Source organism: Dipodomys spectabilis, unplaced genomic scaffold (genome assembly GCF_019054845.1).
Source record: "Dipodomys spectabilis isolate Male_0828 unplaced genomic scaffold, ASM1905484v1 ptg000228l, whole genome shotgun sequence".
In the NCBI taxonomy this organism is placed as follows: Eukaryota; Metazoa; Chordata; class Mammalia; order Rodentia; family Heteromyidae; genus Dipodomys; species Dipodomys spectabilis.
In genome coordinates, this window is record NW_024870905.1 from 8,718,744 (window position 1) to 8,745,429 (window position 26,686).

At 43.4% G+C, this 26,686-nt stretch overlaps 1 protein-coding gene and 2 pseudogenes across 1 annotated transcript; 1 reads left to right on the forward strand and 2 right to left on the reverse strand.

Moving 5' to 3' along the window:
* Positions 1-16,226, forward strand: part of LOC122123402 — a 94,843-nt pseudogene extending 78,617 nt beyond the window's left edge.
* A 2,226-nt stretch (positions 16,227-18,452) lies between these two features.
* On the reverse strand, positions 18,453-18,926 carry LOC122123403 (transcription initiation factor TFIID subunit 11-like). Its single transcript, XM_042697740.1, has one exon. The coding sequence runs from the start codon at positions 18,924-18,926 to the stop codon at positions 18,453-18,455; it is 474 nt and encodes a 157-aa protein (XP_042553674.1).
* A 7,356-nt stretch (positions 18,927-26,282) lies between these two features.
* On the reverse strand, positions 26,283-26,679 carry LOC122123404 (annotated as a pseudogene).
* Positions 26,680-26,686: the final 7 nt, after the last annotated feature.

Here is a 26,686-nt window from a genome sequence, read left to right on the forward strand (position 1 = left end):
ATGTTGTTTGTAGGCCTGGCTAAGAGAACAATGGGGCTGCAAGCAAGGAGGTGTAATGACCTGTGAGCGAGAAAATCCACATAAGCACAGGTGCATGCATGTGTGTGAAGTGGCCCACTTACATTGAATTAGACCGAGCCGGGAGGGCATCACACACATGCAGCAGTCACACACCCACACAGACTACCAGAATGGAGATGCATGCAGTCAGGCTGAAGACACCCTAGGTTTCCCATTACAGCAACAGGTTCAGCACCAGTTGGGAGAGGACAGCAAAGAACACGGCCTGGGTCCTGAGACTGCTGGTGGATGCAATGGATTCAAGCAGCCTCGGGCTGGACCCTGGGAGACAATGCAGGACAGATTCCCGAATTCCCGCTTCTTTTTTGGGTGGCCACTGTGGTCATACCCATGCAGGCTCATCCAGGTGGACGTGCATGTGTGCGCGTCAGTGCATGCATGTCCCTCACCAGCGTGCATGATTATATGCATTGCATGTGCACATTCTTACCCTGTGCACATGCACACACACCCTTCCCTCACACTTCCAGGCTGGGCTTCTAAATCTCCTGAGAAGCTGGAGGATTAACAAAAGGGATGTGAATGTCCCTTAGTGGTACAGTGCTTGTCTAGTATATGCATGAAACCCTGGGTCTGATTCCTCAGTACCAGATAAACAGCAAAAAGCTGGAAGTGGCTCAAATGGTAGAGCACTGGCCTTGAGCACAGCAAGGCTCAATGACAGTGCCCAGACCCTCAGTTCAACTGCAGGACTGGCAAAATAAAGAACAAAGCTCACTAAAAACCGGAGTCCAAAATCTATTTTATAGATAGTGCTCCAACCATGCAGGGTGCCATGCTACATCCTCCACTGGATGTTTTCCAGTACAAACTGGGAAAGTCTCACCTCAGGTCTGGCCTCCAGCCTCTCAGGAGATTAAGAAGCCCAGCCTGGAAGTGTGAAGGAGGGCATGCACACAAGGTGAGAGTAGGCGCATGCAATGCACATGAGCATGCATGCTGGTGTGGGACACTCATGCACGCAGGCACATGCATGCAGACCCGGATGAGCCTGGACCCACAACCACAGAGCCCACCTAAGAAGGAAGCCGGAAGCTCAGAGTCTGCCCTGCATCCTCTCCCGGGCTCCGCCTGAGGTTGCTTGGTTCCACTGCATCCACCGACAGTTTCAGGACCCAGGCTTTTCGCTGCCTTCCTCCCCCAACTGGTGCTGAGCCTGCCGCTGCTCCAGGAAACCCAGGGATCTCTTTGCCTTGGCTGCATAGATCTCCTTCGTCATAGTCATGTGGATGTGTGGCCGCGCATGCCTTTGATGCCCTCCTGGACTAGGGCTGGTTCAAGGTAAGTGGGCCACTTCACCACACCCCCAACCCCACCACGGTGGAACTGACCACCTTGGGGCCATACCAGGGAGGGAAGGCAGCCAGGCCTTTGAGACCCTCACCTTCATTCTCTGTGGGTATCTAGGCCACCATGCATCCAGGTCTGTAAGTGCGCGTGCGTGACCCCTCACCCAGCTTCCGGTCATTTCCCGCGGGGAATGCAATGCAAACTCCTTCCTGGAGAACTCGGGAGGGGTTCACTGGAAACCTCATACCACCTCATCCACAAAGTTACCTAGTAACTGTTTTATTCCAAATGTGATTTAAAATTGGTATACAATTCATACTACTCAACAGGATAAAACAGTTTTACAAAAAGGAAATATCCAAGTGTGATATCTATTAGATGCCTTAGTCTAGTTTGGGGTTATGGTACCAAACAGATACATATTGTGTGAAGGTGTTATCTTATATTGTAAAGCATTCTTTGCAAGTATCAGTAATGTTTCATAAGCGATCATTTTATTTCTAGAAAATTTATGCACATGTGTGACCATTAACTTTAAGAATATTAGTTATTTTGGTTGACGAAAGAATATTAGTGTGCAAAAGTCTGACTTTCAACTCATCTGTCTAATGAATAATTTCAGAGTTCCTTTCCATACTAATGTACTAGATTTTTAATAACAGAAGTTCTCTAAGTACCAGAATGAACTTTCCATTTCCTCCTTCCAATAAGGTGCCCTTTGGAAAAAAAATGAATTGAGATTATACAGGTAAAATGTTAGAAATAAAAAGATAATTATAGAATTACATAGTTATATAATTATAACAGGTGGAGAACCCACCCAATGTGCTTCTCACTAACAAAAGGAACTTAAGAATATTTAACTGCAGACTTTCTGAAGGCTAGAAGACAAAAATATAAGAAATTCCCTGTGTATTTCTGAAAACAAAACAAAAACAAGGAAAGACAATAATGAAACAGAAGGGAATCAGGAACTTGTATGTGTGATATATAACTGGAGACTGTAAGAAATATGATGAATCAGGTAAAAATATCTTTGGTCAAAATGTCTGTTTCATTGTAAATATTACTTTTGTTAACCTCTGACTGAATGTTTGTTTCAGCAGTGATATGACTAGGGAACTGTGTGGTTAGGCAATTTCATCATTGCAAGATCATCAGGGTGATAGACTCCCACACACTTTACCATACCTGTAATAACACTAGATATGCAATCCTGTTGGTCCAACACTGTAAGCCAGACTTGTGTTTTACCAAAGCTCTGTATATGTATACTATTGTTGTATTTAAATTTTATTTTTGTTTATTTAGATGTCTTCTGGTCTAGGAGGAGGCAGCAGTACCAGTTCATGGGTGGTGAACACATGTATGTATCCTTGGCTGAAATCTGCTCTTGTTTTTAGCTAGGCTGCCACTAGAAATAAATGATGACAATTATATCTAACATGGTATAGTGTCACTATTAACATCTAACACATGCTGACTATATGTTTTTTATATTTCTTTTTACCACTCTATCTTTCTCCCTCCTTCCCTCCTTCCTTCTGTCCTTCTTTCTTTTCTTCCTATCCTCCCTCCCTCCCTCCTTCCTTCCTTCCTTGATTCCTTCCTTCCTTTCTTCCTTCCTTTCTTTCTTTGTTTCTTTGTTTCTTTCGTTCTTTCATTCTTTCTTATTTTCTTTCTCTCTCTCTTTCTTTCTTTCTTTCTTCCTTTCTCTTTTAATTTTAATTTAATCTTAATTTAGATATTTTGTTTGATAAACAGGTAGTCTACAAATAATGACACATCAACAATCTTTTTTTATTTATGACTTTAACCATATGTTATCAGTTTTGTTGATGGCCAAACAGAGACTAGGCTAAGTTCATTCTTACCTAGGTCTGCCAAGTTGCTGGAATCACGAATGCATTCCAACCTGCCTGGCTTTAGGGAAATATGGAAATCGTATTACCTCCCTTCCCAGACTGATTCTGAACTACGATCCTCTCAAATTCTACCTCTTCAGTTAATGATGTGAACTTCAATAGCCTGCCCTCAGTATAGATGATCCAAATAAATGATTAAAGGCAATAATATTCTCTTTTTTGCCAGTCTTGGGTCTTGAACTCTGGTTCTATTTAGTGTCCCTAGGCTGCTTTGGCTTGACACTTGATCCACAGTGACCCTTCAGGTTTATTCTGTGATTAATTTTGGAGATAAGAGTCACACAGACTTTCCTGTCCAGGCTGTCTTTGAACCATGATTCTGGGGTCACTGCCCCCCAAGTAACTAGGATTACAGGTGTAAACCACAATTGCATGCCTGCAATTTGAGTTTAATCACTGGCATAAATATTAAAATAGGTTTTTTATATTAAAATATAGGGTAAGATTGAAAGTATAATTACACTAGTCAGATATTTTAGAAAGTAATTTTGTTTCACATTAGAAACTCATCTTTACCAGAATTAAGGGATTGTTTTTCTGTTTGTTATCTTGTACGTCATTTGGGAAATTAAACTTCATGTCTTCCAAGTGGGACAAAGGACTTTGAATGGCCTTATGTGTCAGCTCATATCTATGATCACTGTCAGAAATCAGAGATCAAGAATATCACTCTTTGAACATAATCTGGAGAAAACTTTACAAGTCCCAATCTGCACAAATAAGTGAAGCATGGTGACTCATGCCATTAATCTCAGCACAAGAGGCATAGGTGGGAGTAACATGGTCCATGCATTGTCCACACAACAAAGAGATTGAAAGATAACCTAAAAGCAGAAAAGGCAAGAGGTACAAAAAGACTAGAGTTATAAACAATAAATACATGTAAAATTAAATTCATATTTAAAACCATTAATTTTCATTGCAAATTTGATTTTATAGCTATTTCTTCACATTTTTTGTCAGTTGTGGGCCTGAACTCTGGGCCTCGGTGCTGTCCCTCAGCTCTTTAGCTCAAGGCACGTGCTCTACCACTTGAGCCACAGAGCCACTTTCTCTTTTTTCTGCTTATGTGGTCTGAGGAATCGAACCCAGGGCCTCATGCATGCAAGGCAAGCAGTCTACCACTGAGCCACCTTCCCAGCCCCTATTTCTTCACCCTTTATGTCTTCATTAGTTTGCCTTTCTGCTCTTGAGCTCACTTCCAACCATGATTACTCAATTCCTGGTGTTTATTTTATTGGACTATGTTAGTTTTTCTAATAAATTATTTAATTTCTACTATGAATCTATCATATTTCAGTCTTTACAATTATGTACACCAAGTGTACCCAATTGTCTATTGTATATTTATAGATTAAATCAGGTGAGAGAAAACAAACATTCTTAGTTTCTCTTGGCTTAACTTAATCTAGTTTTTACCAGGTCCTACCATTTCCTTAAAATGATGTAGTATCATCCTTTCTAATGGATGAGTAAAATTCCATTGTGTATATATACCACCTTATCCTGGTTTATTTTTCAACTGAGTGAAAATGTCTAAATGTCATTTCTTGTATTTGGTGTGATCCATCTCTCAATGTCGCATTTAAATTTGCATAACTTTTGTCTTTTGGTGTTTCCATGTGTTTTATATTTTGCTTTTGATTTGTATTCTTTATGCCATTGCTGGCATTTGCATTAAGGGACTTGCACTCTCCTTTGTCATTTTGCACTCAAAGCTGGCATTCTACTACTTTGAGCCATAATTCCATTTCTGGATTATTTCTGGTTATTGGAGATGAGAGTCTTACGAGCTTTCTGCCAGCCTCGCTTCACACATCAATTCTCAGATATCCACATTCAAAATATCTAGGACTATACACAAGTGTCAGCCTCACCAGGGAGATTCTCTGTGTTTTATGTTATTCCTGTCAGTATGACAACAACTTGTTATCTTACTGATACTAGGTAAATGATAGCAACCTGTTATCATTTACCTAGTATGTACCTAGTATTATATGCAATCTATTCTGTAACAAAAAGTGCCTTTATTCACTCCTTGGCCTGATGGCTTACATTTTTATATATGTCAATATATAAATCATTAGTTCAATATGATACACAAATCTGCTTTAGAGGGCAGGAATGAACATTTGCTTGTATTTAGATGACAGTTTCTAATATATACATATATATTGTTTTACCATATATATTTCAAATATATGTAATTAAATATTTGGTATAACATTACTTATATACTTGTGTATATTATATGATTAGTATATGTAATATATATAATGTATTTATAATATAAATTTATACTATACTATATAATATATAAATACATATTATAATAAAATATAAATATAATATAACCTAATGGAATATATAATGAAAATAAATGATTATCAATTGAATGGAAAAATTAATAATAAATATGCTTATAGAAATGTCATATTTACATACTTATATATACAGTGCTATTTAGATGACAGTTCATAATATTTTATTTCTCTATAAATTTAATTAATTAATTTTTGCTAGCTTTGGGGTTTGAACCTGGGGTACAGCTGCTTTCCTCAACTTATTTTCTGAAATCAGGCACTCTATAAATTGATCCATAGCTCTACTTTTAGCTTTTTGGTAAAGAGTCTCACAGAATTCCCTGTCAGCTCTAGCTTTCAACTGTAATGTTCAGATCTCAATCTCCTGAGCAGCTGGAATTAAAGGGTTGAGACACTATTTGCCCCCCCTCTTTTATAGTTGAATAGATGAATGAATTGAGAGTTGTAATTTTATCAAACTTGTATATTTTCAGTAGCACTAAATCACACTGCTTTGTTTTGTTTTTGTCAGTTGTGGGGCTTGAACTCTGTGCCTGGGTGCTGTCTTTGAGCTCTTCAGCTTATGGCAAGCACTCCACCACTTGAGCCACAGCACCACTTCCAATGTTCTGTGGTTTATTGGAGATAAGAGTCTCACAGATTTTCCTGCCCAGGCTGGCTTTGAACCACAATCCTCAGAACTCAGCCTCCTGAGTAGCTAGGATTACAGGCATGAACCTTAAATCACATTGTTTTTGTTCTTTTTTATTTTTTTATTTTTTGGGGTCTGATCATGAGGCCTGAACTCTGGGCCTGGGTGCTGTCCCTCTGCTCTTCAGTCCAAGGATAGCACTCTACCTCTTGAGCCACAGCGCCACTTCTGGGGTTTTTTTCTACTTTTGTGGTGCTGAGGAATCGAACTCAGGGCCTCATGCATGATAGGCAAGTGCTCTACCACTGAGCCACCTTCCCAGCCCTTTCTTTAAATCATATTTTTGGCATTTTAATTCACATACAAAGAAGAGAATATACCAATGCTTACGCATGCTAGTTATAATTACTTTTCTGGGAAATAGAACGAAACAATCTAGTTATAACAGTTATGTGGGAAAGAAGAGCAGGAAGGAGAATTTTGTCATTTAAAGTATAACTTCCCAGCTTTATGGAAATATATGAACATTTTCTGTTTAAATCCATATGTAAGAATTCATAAAATTTCAGGGAGACTTTTTATTTTTTTGGTCCTGGAGCTTGAACTCTGGGCTTGGACGCTATCCCTGTGCTCTTCAGCTCAAGGTGAGCACTCTACCACTTGAGGCACAGCACCACTTCTGGTTTTCTAATGGTTAATTGGAGATAAGAGTCTCACAGACTTTTCTGCCAGGGCTGGCTCTGAACTGTGATCCTCAGATCTCAGCCTCCTCAGTAGCTAGGATTACAGGCATGAGCCTCCAGCACCAAGCACAAGGAGACTTTTTTTTTTTATCATTTTGGAATTTCCTCTGAGTTTCTTCAGGGTTTGCTTGGTTTTGCTTGACATTCTTGCAAAAGTTGTTTATCAACAATACATCCAATTGGAAATGCATATTTCTTAAATCACAGTTTTGATGTCTGAATAGATCATCCTAAATATCTCCATAGAAAAGTTTCCTGGTTTAATTTTTAAAAATTAAAACCTGATGCTGCAAGCATGAACACTCTGTATGTAAATAATTTTTTTTTGTCGGTCATGGGGCTTGAACTCTGGGCCTGGGCACTGTCCCTCAACTCTTCAGCTCAAGGCAAGCACTCTACCACTTGAGCCATAGTACCACTTTGGGCTTTTTCTGCTTATGTGGTGCTGAGGAATTGAACTCAGGGCCTCATGCATGCAAGGCAAGCACTCTACCACTGAGCCACCTTCCCAGACCAAAAATTGTTTATTTTATTTTATTTTTTGTCAGTCATGGGATTTGAACACTGGGCCTTGGCACTGTCCCTCAGCTCTTCAGCTCAAGGCTAGTGCTCTATCACTTGAGCCACAGTGCCACTTGTAAATAATGACCCATAGAGGTGTTGAGGTCTTTCAACGTATAGGTTTTGTATGTAGAGCTGCCATTATCAGTGTGGCCCTGTGGAAAACCTAAGCCCTGTCTGTCTGGGTTTGCAACAGGCTGGTAAGGTATGAACCTTCCTTTTCCTCGTGGAACATTTTATCATACCCTTGATTAAGCTGGGACTGTTGATGGAAGCACCCATCAGAGACAACTCGTTCTGGCCCCACAGATTTACTGGAAGATCAGGCAAAACAAAGGGTTGAAAGACACTCAGATGACCTTCCTTGGTCAGCCACCACAGCATGGCAGAACCTTTTTGAGTAACTTTGGACATGCCTGTACCCTGCAGCAGGGCGAGGCTATCTTCTTTTGGCCAGGAGGGAGGCCATTGTAGGCCAGATATAACAGAAACATTAGCTCCAGTGCCAATTAGGCCTGTAAAAAGCTTCCCTCCTATGTAGAGTTCTAACTTAAGTTGCTCTTGTCCAATTTTTGAAGTGAAAGGCCTTATCTGTGGAGCCAAAGCCTCTATCTTCCCTGTTAGGTTGAAGAGACTTATTAGAAGGAGAAACTAAAGAAAGCAAAATCAATTGAGCAATGGAAGTATGAGCAGGAACAAGCAAGGTTCTTTTTTTTTAAGCCATGCATAATTTTAATCTCTCTGATATAATCATTATCAATACACCAGGGTAAACAATCAGTCCTTTTATAGTCCAGCTAGACTTGCTCAACACCTGTCCCAGGTAGCAAAGGTCCCCGACCCCTTTAGGAATGGCAACTGGAGTTCTCCCCCCAAATACAGCCTCTGTTGTTTGTCTCCATCTTGTAAAACAGGAAAATGTTGGAAATCCCCAGTATCCTCCCACCACATCTTAAGCAGTCAGTATAGATGATTGTACTGCGGACATAGGAGTCTGAATTAAGATCAGGTGGTAATTGCCTTCCCCTTTATCATAGGGAAAGTAGCTCTCACAGGGATAGGCATAGGAGTGGTTGTGGCCTTGGAGGATTTTTGTCTTTTTTTCTAGGTTGTGGGGCTTGAACTCTGGGTTTGGGCACTGTCTCTGTGCTCTTCAGCTCAAGGTGAGCACTCTACCACTTGAGCCAAAGCACCACTTCTGGTTTTCTAGTAGTTTATTGGAGATAAGAGTCTCACGGATTTTCCTGCCCAGGCTGGCTTTGAACCATGATCCTCAGATCTCAGCCTCCTGAGTAGCTAGGATTACAGGTGTGAGCCACTGGCACCTGGCTCTTTGTCTCCTTTACAGAGAGTGTCAAAAATCTGAACCAGATTTCTAATGTTTCTAACACTCCCACAGTAGGGCTGACAATCCTCTCTCTCCACATCTGATGTACAAAGGAGGGTCTCTTTATTCTTCCCCTCAGACAAGGATTTTATAGAAATAATTTCAATCTGGTGATTGGGACCAAGACTCTCTCCAATTATATTGCAAACAGAAAATGTCTGAGGAGGGATAGCATGTTTTCCTCTGATTTTTATATGATTTTTAAAATTCTTGATCTACCTTTTGCCATATAGCCAAATCCACTGTTCCCTCTTTGGGGAACCATGGGCAGAGATCATCCACAACCTCAAAAGATTCCTCTAGCCCATTTGAATTAATCTTGCAGCCTTTTTGCCTCACACGGGCCAAGAAGGCCATCACAGTCACCTTTCTTTGCTGTGTTTCATGGACTTTCCTGCCCAGGCTGGCTTTGAAGTGGGATCTTCAGGTCTCAGCCTCCTGAGTAGTTATGATTACAGGCGTGAGCCACCACTGCCTGGCTTTGTTTTGCTTTCTAATTTTTTTTTTGTAAATGTGATGTTCAGAGTAGTCATAATTACATAGTCATGCAGTGTACATTTCTTTTTGAACTGTGCTATTATTTTTTATTTATATTAGGTGTGCAAATTAGTTTCATTTAGCTATTTCAAAATACATGTATTTACTTTAATCAGATTAACTCATTCTGTGGTCATCTCTTCACTTGTTCACACCCTCCTTCCCCACTTCTATTATTCAAATAATTTCAGTGAGTTCCTGTATGCAGTCTTCATACTTTAGAATCCTGTATATCAGTGTTATAATCCTGTATATCAGTGTATATCAGTATATCTGTCATTCCTGTTCCTTCTATTACTCCCCTTCGCATCCTGAGATATATTGGATATTATAATTTTGCGTTAAGGATGTGATTATACACACACACACACACAGGAATGCATATGTATATTTTTAGGACTCCATTCCATATTTTTTTTTGGTTGTGGGGCTTGAACTCTGGGCCTGGTTGCTGTAGCTGAACTCTTCACCTCAAGGCAAGCACTCTACTACTTGAGCCACAGTGCCACTTCTGGTTTTCTGGTGCTTACTTGGAATAAGAGTCTCAAGGAAGCTGGGCATCCATGGCTCACACCTGTAATCTTATCTACTTAGGAGGCTGAGATCTGAGGATTGCAGGAAGCTGCAGTGAGCTGGATCTGGGAACAATGCAAAGATGGCTTCAGAGCAGACAGTGGGGGGACTAGAGATCGGATTTTTACATAATTGGCTAATGCCTGTCTCTTTTTTTTTGCCAGTACCTGAGCTAGAACTCAGGTTTGTGCTTCTTCAGTTTCCTCTCATAGCTGTCTCTCTAGTCCCTGAGCCATGCCTCCCACTCAGCTTTTTGCTGGTTAATTGAAGCTAAATTCTTGTAGTCTTTTTGGCTCCCCGCTAGCTTTTTTGATCTTTCAGATCAAAAGCTTTCCACATTTGTAATATTTTAAAGATTTCTCCCCTGTGTGTCCTATGAACTTGGATCCATGAATATTTGGTAAAGAAGGACTTTCCTCATTTGTTACATTAGTATTTTCTTGCCTGTGTCTGTTCTCTGATGCTGTGTCTTCCGGTTGAAGGACTCCAAATCTGCTATATTTTAAGGTTTCTATCTTGTGTGGATTCTGTGTTGCAATCTCAATTTTCTTAAAGATGAAAGACTTTCCCCATTTGGACTTTCCTAAGTTATTGCATTTGTGTGAATCAACTTATGTATGTTCAGCTGTGAGCTCCATGTCTTTCCACATTTGTTACATTCATAAGGTTTCTCTCCTGTGTGTTCTGTGATGGATGCTAAGGTGTGTCTTCCAGCTGAAAGAATTTCCATTTCCTGCTACATACATAAGATTTCCCTCTGGTGTGTTTTCTGATGGACAAAAAGGTGTATGTTCTGAGTGAAAGACATTCCGCACTGGTTACATTTTTGACCTTTCACTCCTGTGTGCTCTCTGGTGGACTGTAAGGTTTGCCTTTGAGGTGAAAGAATTTCCACACACATTACATTCATAAGGGGCGCGGAGGGGGCGGTCCGAAGTCGGGCTGTGAGGCCGGCTCACACCTGCCCTGAGAGCTGCAGCTGCAGACGCACAAAACCCGGAAGCGCCATCCTGGCGCGGCTCACCCCCCAGCTTTGACATATATAGTCAATCGCTGGGCTCCGCAGCTGCGGCCCCGCGAGCCTGCCCCCGCCCCCCGCCCGCGGGCCCGCCCCGGAAGTGACGCGGCGCCACGGACTGTCAAAAGGCAAGCACAGCTCGCAGAGTCCGGCGGCGCCTCGCGGGTCGCGTTCGCCCTGCTCGGTCTCTGTGCTGGCATTGTCGGTTTTCCCGCTGATGCTCTGGGGGTGAGGGAGGCTCTGATGCTACAGGAGCACCCCCCCCTCCGTGGGCCTCCTTCCCGCCGGGGTTCCCGCGGCCGGTTCTCCTCGAGCCTTCCAGGGGGACGCAGGCTTTCTGCCCCGTGGACGACCCCGAAGCCAAACAAGTACGCCCCCCCAGCTTTCCTTCCCCCCCCCCAGCTTTCCTTCCTTTCAAACTAAAGTCTTAGAAATAGGGTTTGCTGAGGGCAAGGTCTTCTGTCTTCCTCAAAACTTTTTCTAGGGAAAAGTAACCAAGAAGCAAAAGCAATGTAGGTGCTAAGAAAATTGGGGGGTGGCGTGGGGGGGAATGTCTAAAGAAGCTGGAAGGGTTCAGGACCATGGGGGGGGGCAAGGAGGGAAAATGAAGAGCTGTGAGACACCTGTGGCAGGCTACCTGAAAAGCTACTTGAAACAAGCTAGAAAACCTGGGGAGGAAAGGGGGGAAGTTGGGGAGGAAAGGGGAAAGGTGGGGGGAAAAGGAGGCTTGGGGGGTAGCCTTTGGCTTTTTCCCCCCACTACCCTGCCCGGAATAGTCTGTTGATTCTACTTTTAAAACTGGATGAAGAGTGTTCAATGTTCCTTCCTCCCTGGACTGTTAAAAAGTCTGCAGAAGCAAGCCTTCCCTCGGCCTCTCCCGTGACTCACCTGGGTTGTTGCTCACTAGTTCCTGTAGGCTACCTGGCCTGCCCTCCCCTACCTTTCTTAGTCTTCAAGTGGCAGCCCTGGGGTCTTTTGTAGATTTTTTTTAAATAAAGAACAACGAGTTCTTAAAACATCCTTAGGTGCTATGTGGTAGGCCTCAGGTGTTAGGTCAAACTTGCCTGCACTCTGTGCCTCTCCCTTCTCATTTTGGCTGCCTTCAGGGCCTCTATGAATTTTGTTGCTTAATTGGTATCAGAAATCGACCTGGCAAAACAGACTTAGCCCAAACATTTCTAGATCTCTGGCAGGATGCTGGGTTCTATGACTATCCTCTCAACTTTCTAAGTAAAAAGTTAAGATGCTGTGTGTGTGGTGGGGGTGGTGGTGGACAGCTGTTAGCAGTGAGATAAAAACACATACCTAAGGAAAAATATCTAAAGACAAGAAATAGGGCAAAATATTTCCAGGGAGTAAATAGGAGGCCTGCCAACCTATTCTGTGGTTCTGTGCTGAGGGGTGAACTCAGTTGACTTGTCCCACCTGTGGAGCTCAACACTAACTGTAGCCAGCTGTAGCCAGCCTACCCTTGCCTTCTGTAGTCCCATGTAAACCTTTAGTCAGACCTCAAGATTACTCCACTGACATATTTTTTTGTAACCAGATGCCAAAAGCACAGGCAACTGAAACCATAGTCTCTTTCCTCCCTTACTGCTGACTTCGTTGACATGTCCCCTTTCACAGTGCCCCATGTTCTCATGCTTCAAATTACAATGGCCAGAATTTCACCTCTGCTCTTACCTCCTACCCCATACTGCCCTGATATTCATCATTGCCAAATCGAGTCGCAGTGAAAGCCCAAATTTCATGCCTACCTTGAGCTCAGTCATTGCTGGGATCCCAGCTTCACCTCACTTGAGCTTGAGTCCTGACCATTTTCACTGCATCTACCCTGGCCCTCACTTTAGTCAGTGGCCTGAACCTAAACTTCACCAGCTATGTTACAGAACTACTTTCTAGCCATAAAGACTTCCAATGCTTAACTTCTGCTTGGTTGTGTTCTATACTTTTTCTGTCCAGCCTGTTGACATTCCAGCTTAAAGCTAATCCCTTTTCAAACTACTGGTATCATGTCTGTTAGCACTACAGGACCATTTTCTCATGCCTTGACTCCAAAGCAAAGACAGCATGTATTCCAATACTTAGCACAGAGTGCTCTAGACATTTGAAGCTGCTGATTTGAATTCTTGTGAGGCAATTGGCAATATATCCCCTAGATTTGCTTTAGATTCCCAAGTGTTTAAAAAACTGAAAGCAATTCTGGAACAAAGATTTGAGGACCTTCCAGGCTAGCTTTGGGTATGCTGGGTCTAGTTACCTGAATTAGGTGATAAACTTGGCTTCAGGTGTATTAAGGAGATAGAAGCTTACAGATAGAAGAGGGAAATAGGTTTCAAATGTATCCTAAGTGCTTTTTCAGGTAATGAGAATGAGTAGTTGATGTGTATGGCTCTGCAGCAACCTAACTTGTCCTGACCCTGTTTTTCATCTTTGCCAACAGAATAGATGAGTTGTGTGATAGATCTGTGGTCTTGGAGGCTTTAGGGAGGAACAGAAAGGAGAAATGGATGATTCTGAACTTAGTTTTTCTGAAATTAGTTTTTCCTTTCCTGTTTTTCTGAAATTAGTTTTTCCTTTCCTCTCTACTGAGCCCTCCCCCATGTAGGACCCTATGCCAGGTTCTAGCAAGAGCAATAGGGAGCAAGGTACAGGTGCTGTTCCTTGGGAGCTCCAGGCTTGCTGTGTTGACTGTTTCTTCTAGAAGGAATGCCAGGGTAGTGGGGAAACTTGTCTTTGTCTTCTCACAGCTGTCAGAAGTTCAGTACCCCTCTCCTTCACAGTCCACCCTTATTCCTTGTAAATGAGGTCAGGTGTAAATCATTCAGGGACTCCATCTGTAGATGGTCTGGGCGGCCTCTCCACAGCCTCTGTCTCTTGTAGAGGATGTCTGTTCTGTGGTGGGAAGTGTCTGTAGTATTGATTTCCCAGAGACATGCCAACACTCAAACAGGGCAAGAAGTCTTTATTAGCCACACAGTGACTACACCCCACTATTTGGATAGTGGGATGCAGTGAGGTCTTTGCCCATAAGGGTCTTTAAAGGAAAAACTAGCCTGGGTGGGGGTTATCAAGGCAAGTAAGCAGACATACGGAAGCACAACATAGCCATGGGCGGATCAGCATGACTGATACTATTAATGCATGATTACAAAAGTCAAAATATAAGCTTAGATAGGGATAGTCTATTTTACAGAAATGATTTTTATAAGCAACTCAATATAGCTAGTGGTAAGCCTCAAGATTGTCAGTGGCCTTGAGCAAAGTTTGTGGTAAACTTGGGTAAGGGAGAGATGTTTTTTTGCTCTTTGACAGGATGGAAAAGGCTTAGGCTGGCAACTGGTCATTTGACCTGGCGTTTTCTACAGAGGGGTTTGGGTTTTTAATATTTGACCCCATTTTAAATTTTGTTCTGTTTGATTTCACATCCATGCAAGGGTTTTTGTTTTGAAGATCTGCTTAGTAGTTCTCACTTTAGCCCAAATTGGACGGAGAATTAATTTAAGCTGGGACAAAGCGTAGGGTATGGAGTTACTCACCTGGGGCAAAATTAGTTTTAAGGTACTCACCTGTGAATCTGGGGCCTGGTATTTTAAAATACCCTCCGGAAGAACTGGGTTCTCTTATTTAGCTTCCTGCATGTCTACATTGAAGGATTGGTTAGAAAATCTTACCTATATAAACCTACCAAGAAGTGTTAGCCTCTGAATTCTAAATTCTTTGGAGGCAAGAATAAGGTGACTTTTTGGAAAAATAAGTGTATAGTATCCAAAGGGAGGGATTTCACTGCAGTACTTTCTATACATACCTTTAACATCTAAAAAACCTGGATTATATTTCTAATCCCCACTACTAACCTGAGTCAGTTTATGACCTTTTTTCCATTTAATGCACATCATGTTCTTGCCCTTCACCTTGTATTTTCTCTTATCTCCTGCTAGTGACCCTGAGTCCATTTATGTTCATGTCCTCTCAGAGTCTAGATTCTGCAGAAGAGAAACTGTCTGTGTTTTAACGTGTTCTCCATCTATTTTTTGAAATGTTCTGTAGGCCTGACAGAAGTGGTTACTGAATCCCTCCTGGGGCTTCTCTGTAAACAATCTTTTCAGTTGAGCAGCCCATTGGGGAACTGGCTTAGGAAAACAGGTGAATCTCTAACACCGGCAAAGGGTGCTGTACCACCTTCTAATTCTCTGAGGGCTAAGGAGCCTCCCACATAAGCTGCTTTTCAGTGTGAGTGCCTTTACTGTAGTAAACATCTAAGAACATACTGCTGGCAATACAAGTCTGTCACACAGTTGAAGCACAGCCTATTGAAGTTACTTATCTTTTAGTTGTCACTTCTTAGGCAGCTAAGTATCATCTGAAGATGAACAGTGTAAACTTAGTGGAGAGCAAACTGATTGGAGCTGACAAACCTTATTTGATAGACTTTGAGACCTAAGCCTGTGTTCTAGACTGCATCAGTCAAAACCTCTTCTGTCACTCTAGGGGTGTTTGTTATTCCTGTCTCTAGTCCTTTTACATGTTGGGATCCCATGAGTGGGAGGTTGCAACAGCTTTTCCTGTCTTCTCCTCCTGTGTGAGGCTCTGCAATGGTAATGGCCCAAAGCCAGGTACTAGAGTCCTGCTTTTGTCCTTCTCTGCTGATATTTAGGCTTCACCCCAGAGGAGGTTAGTCTTTGGCCCTCAGACCATTTGAGTACTTTTATGGTTAGGAATTGGCTGTGTGTTCGTGGTCCTCATTTTAGCAGCTTCGGTTAGTCCAAGAGCTATTAGGTACAACAGGATTTGAACTTCGGTCTTCCACCTTCATAGTCCAAGCTGCTGTCCTTAACCCAGTAGTGGTCAGAATTTACAAGCCTTAGGTGTATCCTAAAAGGGCAATTCCCTTCCAGTGAGTGGTGGAAGCCAGAAGGTGTTTTCCTGACCAAACTCAAGGATGGTCTAAGAAGCTCTCCAATTGAAAAGCTTGTTTCATCTTCCCTTCCACAATTTAAGCCAAAGACATGCTGCTCTTGCTGGCCTACTGTTGTGTGGCTGGTGTGATCTGCTCAGCCATGGACACATTGGTATCTGCCCTGTATCTGTCCATGGTGTGGAGTCTTGACTCTTGGGTCTCACTGCATCCTGTGTTGCAGCAGGCTCTGGTCTAATAGTCATGTTAGAGTCCATTACTGATGATAGAGTCTCCAGTATATGGGAGCTCTGCCTCCACAGTCTGCTTGTATGGATCTGTGGTCTTTGCTCATTGTTCTGATTATCCGTTGGCTCCCTTGCCTAGCCCTGATGCTTGGAGAGCCTCTACTCCATACCTCATGTGTTTAGGCTTACGTCTGTTTTGTAGAACTAGATCCATTCCTTATTCCTGAGGAAGAGATTTCTGAGGTTGTAAAGAAAGGATCCTGGAGCATCTAAGAATCCCTTGGCCTCTGCCAGCACCTCTCTCCATAGAACACCTGGCCTCAGGCTCCATAGTCACTAGGGCTGCTTCAAAAGTTTTTTTCCTCTTTTGCTTTTATATTCAGAGATGCAGACTTTGGAGGACAGAACTCTAGCTCCAAAGCACAGAGCACATAGAGATTGGCAGTGTTTCCATGGAGAGGGAGGCCAAGTAGCTGAATGCTTTTTTCCTCCTGAGAAGTAAGTAGAGTGAGCTGATCCCCTAGATGGGCTTATAGATCTCACAAAGCTGTTAAGACTCTTAAAAGAACGTGGAGTCAAGACTTGAACCAGAAACCTTGTGCAAGATTCAGATGTCTTCAGGGAGGCAGGCAAATTTACACCTTAATTTCCAGCCTTTTAAGACTGATGGAGGCTAAAGATCTGCTAAGCCTACTATGCATTTAAAAATCTTCCCTAGTCACAAAGTGTTAAGACAAAAAGCCAATATAGCTGTCACAAGGACTAAAGGTGGCCCAGTACAATGTTGGCTGTTGGACCTAAATCATTCTTTCTACACAAGTTGTGATGCTCCTATCAAGTGAAATTAAAACCCCCTGGAAGCTAGTAAACACTGAGAAGTTCAGTTCGCAAGACCTTCTCTTAGCCTGCAATTTCTAGTTAGTTTCATTGAAGACTGGAACACACTAAATTGAGGGCATATTTTACTCCTTGCTAGCAGAATAGGCTGGGTGTGCCTTTCCTGTAAACCAACCCCAGCCCCCAATGTTTGAGCACCTTTGAAGGGGGAAGACTTGTAAAACAGTTGATTTTTTTTTCAGATAGTTGACAGGATTTGCCATAAAAGCTTTTCCATTCTTGGGGCACCTGTCTTTAGGTACCCTCCTATCGGGGCACAACAAGAGTGTTATACAGGAATTCAATCACAAGATAGAAGCCCATTTTGAGAGGTCCAGTTGGAAGTTTATTAGAAAGCTGGTGAATGCAAGCAGATATATGTCCCCCAAAACCTTGCAGCCTTGAATGCACTTAATACTGCTAGGAAACTGAGCCAAGAGGGTTGTAAAGAGCAGAAGAGCAGAAAAACAATCTCAACAAACTAGATCAATTCTAATGGAGAGTTGAAAAAGGACACCATGGTGACCTGAGCACAGTAAGGAAACAAGGCATGACTCAATGGCAAGCTGAGTTGGTCAGGGTGTAAATAGGGTCATGGTCAGGTGACAGGTTCACCTGGGAGGAGCTTGAGAATTCTCAAGTTCCTGGTACAGAGCTAGCAGGTTTGGTAACTTATTGTCCAAGTTCCTGCCCCTGCCTCTAGGAATTCAGATGAGCCTATTACTGGGGGTGGAGTTTTACCTCTAAGAGTTTTCACACCAAGATGCCAAGATGGCACCAATCTCAAAAAGTGCAAAATTTTATGATTCAAGAGCTCAACCAGGTCTAAAGTTTTGGTATATATTGGAAACTGTTTTGCTGATAACCACAAAACTTAACTATAAAACCTGTAAAAAATAGAAGCAACAATTTTCCCTCAAACCAGGATTTCGTTTCTATGCGTTTTATTTGTTTTTAGTTTAATTTTGTAAAGGTGATGTATAGAATGGTTACAGTTACATAAGTAAAGAGTACATTTCTTTTTGGAAAATGTCACCCCTTCTCTCACCCAGCTTTTATCTCCCTGTAAGCAGCAGTTCTCCAGGTACCAACTGAAGCCACAATAGTTCTGATGTACTGAAATCAGCAGGAATGTTCTAAAAACAAAAGACCACTGGCAAATTGGATGCCACCGAACAAATCAACAAAACCTAAGCATTACCAAAAGGTAGTCAACAGAGGAAAGACATGGCAATAAGAGGTGTATAATGAGTCCTGGGGTACCCTTTGAAGTCAATCCCAAGTCTTTCAAGAAGAAAATGGGATATTAGTTTGCTAGGTGCTGGACACTGCTTCCTCTTTCTCCTCATCCGCTTTCCTGTCTAGTTCAGAAGTATCGGATGACTCATGGAGCAAGACATACTCTCTGCTACTGAACCCAAACTCAAGGACATCCATCTCTTTGAGTTCGTAGTATCTCTGTGACTCAGTGCACTGATTTCATAGCGGCTCAGCTGCTCCTCAGAAAATGAAGAAACTAGGATTTGCATCTTTTGAATCTCCTCTTCATCCACTTTTTTCTTCCTCTCTTTCTTTTCTCTGGTATCTATCTTCAGCTTTTTGGCAGCAGGAGTAGGTAGTGATGTGTCTTCCCTTTCAGTTGCTGTCAAATCTGAGGCATCCCGACTCTCGCCTTCCTCTGCTGCGGCCACTTTCGGGTCCGCGTCTCTGTCGCCCTCCGTTTCTTCAGGTGCTCCTTCGGTGTCCACAGCCCCTGGGTCTCTGGGAGCAGCGATTGTCTCCTCTGACTCGCCAGTCTCCCCACTTTTGTCTGTGGGTGACTCCCCTCCATCCATCTCCGGAAGGAGTTGAGAAATCGTGTCTCGGTCGGGACATGGAGATGAGAGTACCACCACCACCACCGCACTCTTGACCACAGTTGCCATAGGAGTCGTGGTCCTGGCATCCTTCCCCCTCAGCAGCCTGGACCAGGAAATGAAGCCTGGGCTGTGCAGCTCTCCTTTATAGACAGGACTGGAAGAGCCCGCGCCCCCCCCCACTTCCGCTTCCCCTTCCGGGAGGGCAGGCCCTGGCAGAAGCCTCAGGCTGGCCCCGCCTTTAACCCTCTCTGCTCAAGGGCTGACATCTGAGACATTGGGGCAGGAAAGTCTGAGAGACTCTCATCTCCAGTGCACTATCAGAGAAGGCAGAAGTGAGCTGGGCTCAAGTGGTAGAGGACGAGCTTGGAGCACAGAAGCTTAGGGCCCAGGACCAGAGTTGAAGACAAAACCTTTACGCATTTGAGTTTGTTGAAAGCAAGGATCTCAGCTTCGGCAATGTAGACATGTCCATTGGATCCTGATTACCTTTGGTAGAGACAGTCTTAGTCATGTTCTGGAGTTGAATGGCCTCCTGGGGGAGAAAGGAGGTGGTGGTAGAGTTATCACAGGTGGGATGGTGAGGGCAGAGCCTCCACTTGCCCAGAAGGTTTGGAGGCCACCTAGGTCAAGGCAGTCCTACGCCTAGCATCCACCTGACAGGTAGATGGTGCAGGAGTTTCAGTGACATTGGGTGTTGCAGGAAGAGGATTCTTAATTCCTGAATGGTGGAATCCAGGTGCCATTTAGAGCAGTCTTCTGAGATTATCCAAACCTTGGACACCAGGAATGCTGGAATCTAGCAGAGCTGATAGTGTTGACACAAAAATGTGTGTGGGGTCTGTTATCCACGGAAAGGTCAGGAGCCAATGTGGAAGATTCTGAAGCTTGGTGCCAGGTGTCTAGTACCCTTGGTGAAATGAATTTGGCGCATTATTCAACTTAAAATACTGTCACAGTATAGCATATTCTTGATAAGACAGCTGTAGTGGGAGCGTGTTTCTTGAATTCAGGTGGGTGGAGCTGCTATGGAACCATGGGGAGTATTCCTTGGTTTTCTTGGATAATGATTCCTCATTCAGATCTTACCTTTACGGTGTAGTGAAGAAGGAAGTACTGAGTTCCGCAAAAAATGAAGCTTGCCTGAAGGAATGCTTGGGTAGAAATAGGATTGGGGCTGGGTGTGGCTGAAGGAGAGCTGAAGGGGGCCTCTCATGGCATTGAGAAAGGCACTTGGGACTTCAAACATGATGCAGGTAGATTTAGATGGTCAGAGTTGCTACTGCAAATCAAGTGGGATGGAGGAAATAAGACTGGAGACAGGAGGACCACTGCGATGCTGGAGTGCTCTGGTGTGAGTGGCTGGTTGCTCACCAGATGGAGACGAGACTGATATGTGGTCCAAGCTACAGCCTTACATGGTCTTGAATGGGGAAGGAGAGGAACTCATCGTTGATTGTCTAGTTTAAGTTGATAGGTGGGTGAGCCCCGTTATTTAAAGGCAAACCATAGCCTCAAGGGCCCTGACTGTAGGCACTGAGTTGACTATTCTGTGTTAGCAACTTCTCACGTTTTGTTTTTTGTGTGTCGTATGCTTAAAAGCATACTATCAGCAAAAATGTTGCATGTGAAATGTTTGTTTAGAAGGAATATCTGTTAACTTTCATGGAATAATCATCACAGTTCCATGATAACAGCTCCATTTCTCTTACACTGAGGAATAATGAGTACTGGCATATGGTAGACTAATGGCAAAATCTTTGGGTATTAAAGTGATAGCAACATCAGCCTCTATCCTGGGCAGGTATCTGTCCCAGAAGGCAGGGAACCAGTCCTGCTTGAGTTATTTTGAGGTGGGTCCTGACAGTGCTCTTAAGAGCCTGTTCTAGTGCTTTGTGTCCAGTATTGTCCTTACTTGGTACACATTGTTGAAGAACACCGCTGTCTTTCTGACCATGTACTTTGAAATGTGGCCACTTCTCCTGGAAGTCCTTCCATACTATTTTCAGTGTTTGTTGAATTTATAGTGGGAATGCTCTCCTGACTTTGATCAGAACTAAGATATCTGTAGACTTTGCTTTGTATTCTGAGGTTCTCCATGTCTCTGAAAGCATGAAGAATAAGTGGAAGTTTCTCTGCAGTTTTTTTGGGGGGGGTGTCCGGTTGTGGGGCCTGAACTCTGGGCCTGGGCGCTGGACCCCAGCTCTTCAGCTCAAGGCTAGTGCTCTACCACTTGAGCCACAGCGCCACTTCTGGCTTTTTTTGCTTATGTGGTGCTGAGGAATTGAACCGAGGGCCTCAGGCATGCAAGGCAAGAGCTGTACCACTGAGCCACCTTCCCAGCCCTCTGCATTTCTTATAAAGTCTCTTCTATGTGTTTCTGACCTAAAGCTTGTGTCTAATGTAAGCTCTGAAAGTCATCTTCAAAGGTAAATTCACATGTGGATTTTCCATGATGATAACTCCAGGAAGAGTGTTCTTCACAGCAGCCTTGAGTCTATTAATTCTCCCTACTGAATACCTTGTTTTCTTCTGTGTTGTTCATAGTCTGCAGGACTTGTGATTAAGACAACTTTGGTTTTAAGTTTGCTTCATGTCCAATAGGGACTTGTGACCTTGAATGGACTAAGGCTTCTGTTGGGCTCTTTCATATCTTTATTTAAAAAGATAATCTGATATCTTTATTTTAAAAAGATAATCTGATATCTTTATTTAAAAAGATAATCTCTAGAATTCAGCCATAGTTGTATGCTGCACAACGAGAAAGAGTTCTGGTGGCACTCTGGCTGTGAGTCCACCAGCCACAGTCTGAGCTTCCTGGAAATGCTCCATTAGGGTGTAGGTATTCCTTGTGGAAGTGGGGTCCTTCTGGGATATGAAAACCATTTGCTGTTTGAGATGGCTGTGGCGTGAACCTGTACTTCTTGCCTAGCCAATGTCAGAGTTGTCTTCTGCTATGTGAGGGGCTCAAGGTAGGAGACTGTGTTATAGGGTGTGCCTCTGGAATGAAGACAAACTTATCCTCATCATCCTGTTGAGGACTATGATCATTTTACGAATGTTTAAGATCACTTTATGAATGTTTACAGGTGTGTGGGCATTGGGATGCCTCTATATCAAGACATATCTAAATGCAATGCTTTATATCCTGAGATTCTCTCTGAATAGGAAGGTGACTATTGATATGAGGGACATCAGGAAGGGAGGGCCATGCTCTTTCCATCATCCTTGAAAATGGACTGTGCTCAGCTAAAGGCTCTTGAAGTTACTTTGTGCTCTATGGTCTGCCTGAGCAGACCTGGGGAGGTTCCCTCGGCCTGCTGGGGTGAGGTGAGCCCTTTCTTCCTATGTGGTTCCCTTATCACTTCTGAACAAATCTTCCTGGATCCCTGAGATTTCTAAGAAGTCACCGTTGATTGCTTTTCCTTACATAACTTGATGCATAAGCCCTTCTGAATATGAGTACTCTGGTAGAATTGTGTAAAGTGAAAGGAAAGGAGGGCAGTCCAGGTGGCCTATGGATAGTAATTTGAATGTAGAACACCCCCCACACACCCTGCCACAGGTCTCTAGCCTAACACCCAGATTTCTGCAGTCACATGCTGGCATGATTTAGACAGTCTTCTGTATTGCTTATAAGTTCACATACTAATCTGACTGTCCTAAGAACTTGTAGTTGGACAAAACTTGAGTTCAACTTGAAGATTCATGAGCTTAGCTTCATCAAGGTGATCTATGGTAATCCAGGTCTCCTCTGCACTTCCAGTAGTGGGATTATGATTGAAGAATAAATCACGAAATCCCTTCAGCTTAGATGTATGAGGCCTTTCAGCTCCACGACCTTTAACAAAAGCTTTCTCCAAATCTCACCTGAATAACCTGGTTGGTGTATTCAGGGATAGTGGGAAATTTTCTATGATAAGCAGATGCTTTGTTTCTGGTAGGCTCAGTGGCCTTTGAAGATAAACATCCTCCAATCAGGGGTGTTGGTGCCAGATCATCAAGCCACTCTACTCACAGGAGTCATCCAGAAGGGACCTGCAAGCCCTGCTCAACGTGATGGCTGGGTACTTGTATGGCAAGGCAAGCACCCATGGCAAAGCCAACGCACCTTTCTAGAGAAGGGGTTTCATGATCTCAGCATGTCTCATCTGCATGTATGCATACATGATGGGGGTGGTTCTTTGTATTTCCCCACTTTACTAGAAGTGTGGGCTCTAAGCTATGTAGACTAAACCAGTGGCAAGGAAGGATATATAGCTGGTACAATGAACATTCCCAGGTGTATTTTTGAAGCTGAGTAGCTGTTGAGTGGTCTAGGATGGCACTTGAGAGGAAGCTGTTGCCAGGTCTGGTGGTGCCGGACCTTCTGGAGAATTGTCTTCTGTGGAGTGTGCCATTTCAGGTACAAATCCTGCATTCAGTTTTGCATCTTCCCGTTCAAAACTAGTAACTTAATGTCTTCCAGCAGAAAGCCCAGGCAGTCTCATGGAGTGTGCACTGGGACCAGGTGGCTCCCATGATCTCTGTGGGGTGGGTTGTAAGATTTCAGAATGACATGATCCCTATGAGAGCACTGTGTTGCAATCTACTCCATATTTTTGTGTACATTAAACATACAGACAGTTGTGAGCCACACTGGTGTCTTACATGGACTCTTGGAACATGAGGATACATGGACATATAAACACTTGATTTTAGGCTGAGGACACGAGGAAACCATCTGAAGAAGTGGCTTTGGTTTGTCTTCAAAGACTGTCTTACAATGGGTGTTTTCCATATCAGTGACTCCTTGCTCCTTACAGCTCTAATCTTATACAATGATTGTTCCTCAAATCACAACTTGGCAAGAGAGTTGCCTCGAGAGGGGGCAGCCCTGTGTGCAGCGGGCCCAAGGCTCATTTCTCTTGACTGCCATGGGAGGGCCTTGCCTAGCTCAAGGGACCCTGGTGATCTGTTACTAAGAGGCTCTGCTTTCAGAGGTTGAGGCCTGGCTGATGCAATGGTACTCCAGTTACTTCCTTCTAATGGGGTGCTGTCTGTGCCCCTCTGCTGGGGAGACTGAGTTGTAAAAGAGCTTTGAAGTTGAATTTCCACTAGATGCCATAGGCTTTTTTAGATTGGATGTGTTGATGCATAATACAGCTCTTGGCTCAAAGAGTTTGTTAGCCAGATAGGAGTGCTTATAGCCAGGGAACATGGATTTCAGGTTACCCTGGAAATGTTCCAGCGTAGAAGAGATGAAATTTCAGGACAAAGTCATAAATACAGTGATGGAGGCATCAAGTAGGTGAGTTTAATAGCAGAGGAAAAATCTCTTCTATAGATTTCACATGGTACGCTAGACTAGCTTTTAGGTTTCAAAAGTGGCTTCACCTACAGACATTAGATCAGATAGAGGTCTGGTGGTAAAGTAGCTGTTACAGTGCATGTAGATGAGTCAAGATGACTTTGGCTGCTAGATCTGTAACATTCCACCAGGAAGTTCTACTGTCCACAGGATCTTCATGGGGAAGAAATGCAAACTTCTAAGGGTTTCCAGTCTCCATTTTTGCGGCTGTTTTACCTCATGGCCACTAAGTGGCACCAAAGAACTCCTTTGAGCTAAATGCCAAACGGAAAAGGAAGGAATGGGCTAAGTGCTCTGGAGGGGTAGGGGGAAGAACGATCTTTTGGGTGGATTTGAGGATGGCAGTGTTTGATATTTCAAACACAGTTCCTTCTTCTAGGAGAGTCTTCATCCCGTGTGAACTACTGTATTACTAAGCTCAGATCCTTTAGAAACACAGGTGATTCTGTCTCCTGGTGGAGATATGGCTAATGAGCAGGATGGCATACTCACAGAAACCTGGGCACATCACTTGGCCTTCTCTCTGCCCTGCCCCCTCTATTTGGTGGTGCACACTAAGCAGATAAACTTCTTTACTCTGAGTGGACATTTTGTGTTGGATGTTAGTTGTGACCTTAAGAGCAACTTGATCTTTATTGAGAATTTTAAGTATTGTAAATTCAAAGTTTGGCTTGGGAACTACATTTAAAAAATCTCAACTGGGCAAAGGTAAATTAAGCAAAGGGAGGATGTGATGCTATAGAATACACTCTTAAGAATGGTAAATGCCTATATGGTAAATTATAGTAAATCCATCAAGCAGCAATCACAACAGTATATTGGTCCTAAGCGTAAGTCTTATAAAGTGTTGGGAGATGCTGTATAACAATGAAGTGCATACAGATGAGTAGGTAATAGACAAATGCTGGCAATTGCCTGTAATGATGTGAACTGGAGCTGAAACCTTTTTACTGATGTCTTACAAATATAAAACACTGGCTAGCCACACTCAATGGTCTAGACCTATACTCAGTGCATGATGGCAGTTGGCTAGGGGTGGAGTGTTTGCTTTTCATCTGAATCGGTGACTGGCTCTTCTGTCTTTGAGGGCTGGAACAAAGAGTGCCACATCCACAGAAAGTTACCTTTTAGCCCTGGGTTCTGGAAGTATACCCTGGCTGCTAAAGTTTTGCTGCTACAGTCTTTTTTTTTTGGTCCGGTTGTGGGGCCTGAACTCTGGGCCTGAGCACTGTCCCTCAGCCCTTCAGCTCAAGGCTAGTGCTCTACCACTTGAGCCACAGCGCCACTTCCGGCTTTTTTCTTTTTGCTTATGTGGTGCTGAGGAATTGAACCCAGGGCCTCAGGCATGCAAGGCAAGCGCTCTACCACTGAGCCAACTTCCCAGCCCCTGCTGCTACATTCTTGCATCTCCTTGCTTAGATGATTTTGGGAAAGACAGATCCAAGTGGTGGGGCTGTTGTCTCCAGACTTCAATCCTTTTGGGTGACATCACTAAGTAGATTTGAATGATGTGGAAACTTCAGATCTTGTTCTTAAATGCAATTGTATTACTGATTATGTCCTGATAAACACAGAGGGCCTACTCTATACATTTGAAGAACAAGATTTCCCTGATTGCAGGTCTCATTTGTATTATGGGACTAAAATAGTAGGCATGTGAACAGCCACTAGTGAGTAATTCGGGTTTCTTACAGGCAGACGGGGACATGACAACTCACAGGTGTTAGGCGAGTGCATGGAGACAGGAAGATTATAGCAAGCTTGTGGAGTGGGAGTCAAACCTTATTTTGCCATTCTCACAGCGAGCTGTGTATCTGTGGCAAAAATCCTGGAGTGAATATTCAAACACAAAAATAAGCATTCTGCTGCTGAATGGTATTTTACTAGCTTAATAATTTGGGCTTGCCCTTGGCATTGAGAAGCTTGAGCACTAGTCACGAGATTTTCGTTCACAAGTGGAGAACTTTTATTTTTAAAAAATGAATTTAGAGAAAGGGCTTCTCTGGGCCTGCAGTGTCAGTAGGCTTCTCTTCACGGGTGATGGGAATGGTGTTTCAGAGGTCTGTTTCCTTGGCCCATTCAGAGTGAGGATCCCATCAGAGGGACAGGGTCATTGCCGTCGTCGTCGTCGGGGGTGGGATGAGAGGGTCCATTTCAGCTGGGATCCAGTATTTCATGTAGCTCCGTGGAGATAAAGCCAGGCCCCTCCTTGTCCTGAAGGCTTTTGGATGGGGGGTGGAGTCATGAGATGGCAAAGTCTCCTGCCTGGCGTTCTTCATGCTTGCCAGGTACCACAATCACATCTCCTAGCACCTTGATCTTGAGTTTCTCTGGAGAAAACTCCTTTCCATCCAGCTTGACAGAGAACCTATCTTTCTCCATGGTATCT

Excerpts from the sequence above, each read along its gene's own strand:
- LOC122123403 (XM_042697740.1), bottom strand. The coding sequence starts at position 18,926 with ATGGATGGAGGGGAGTCACCCACAGACAAAAGTGGGGAGACTGGCGAG.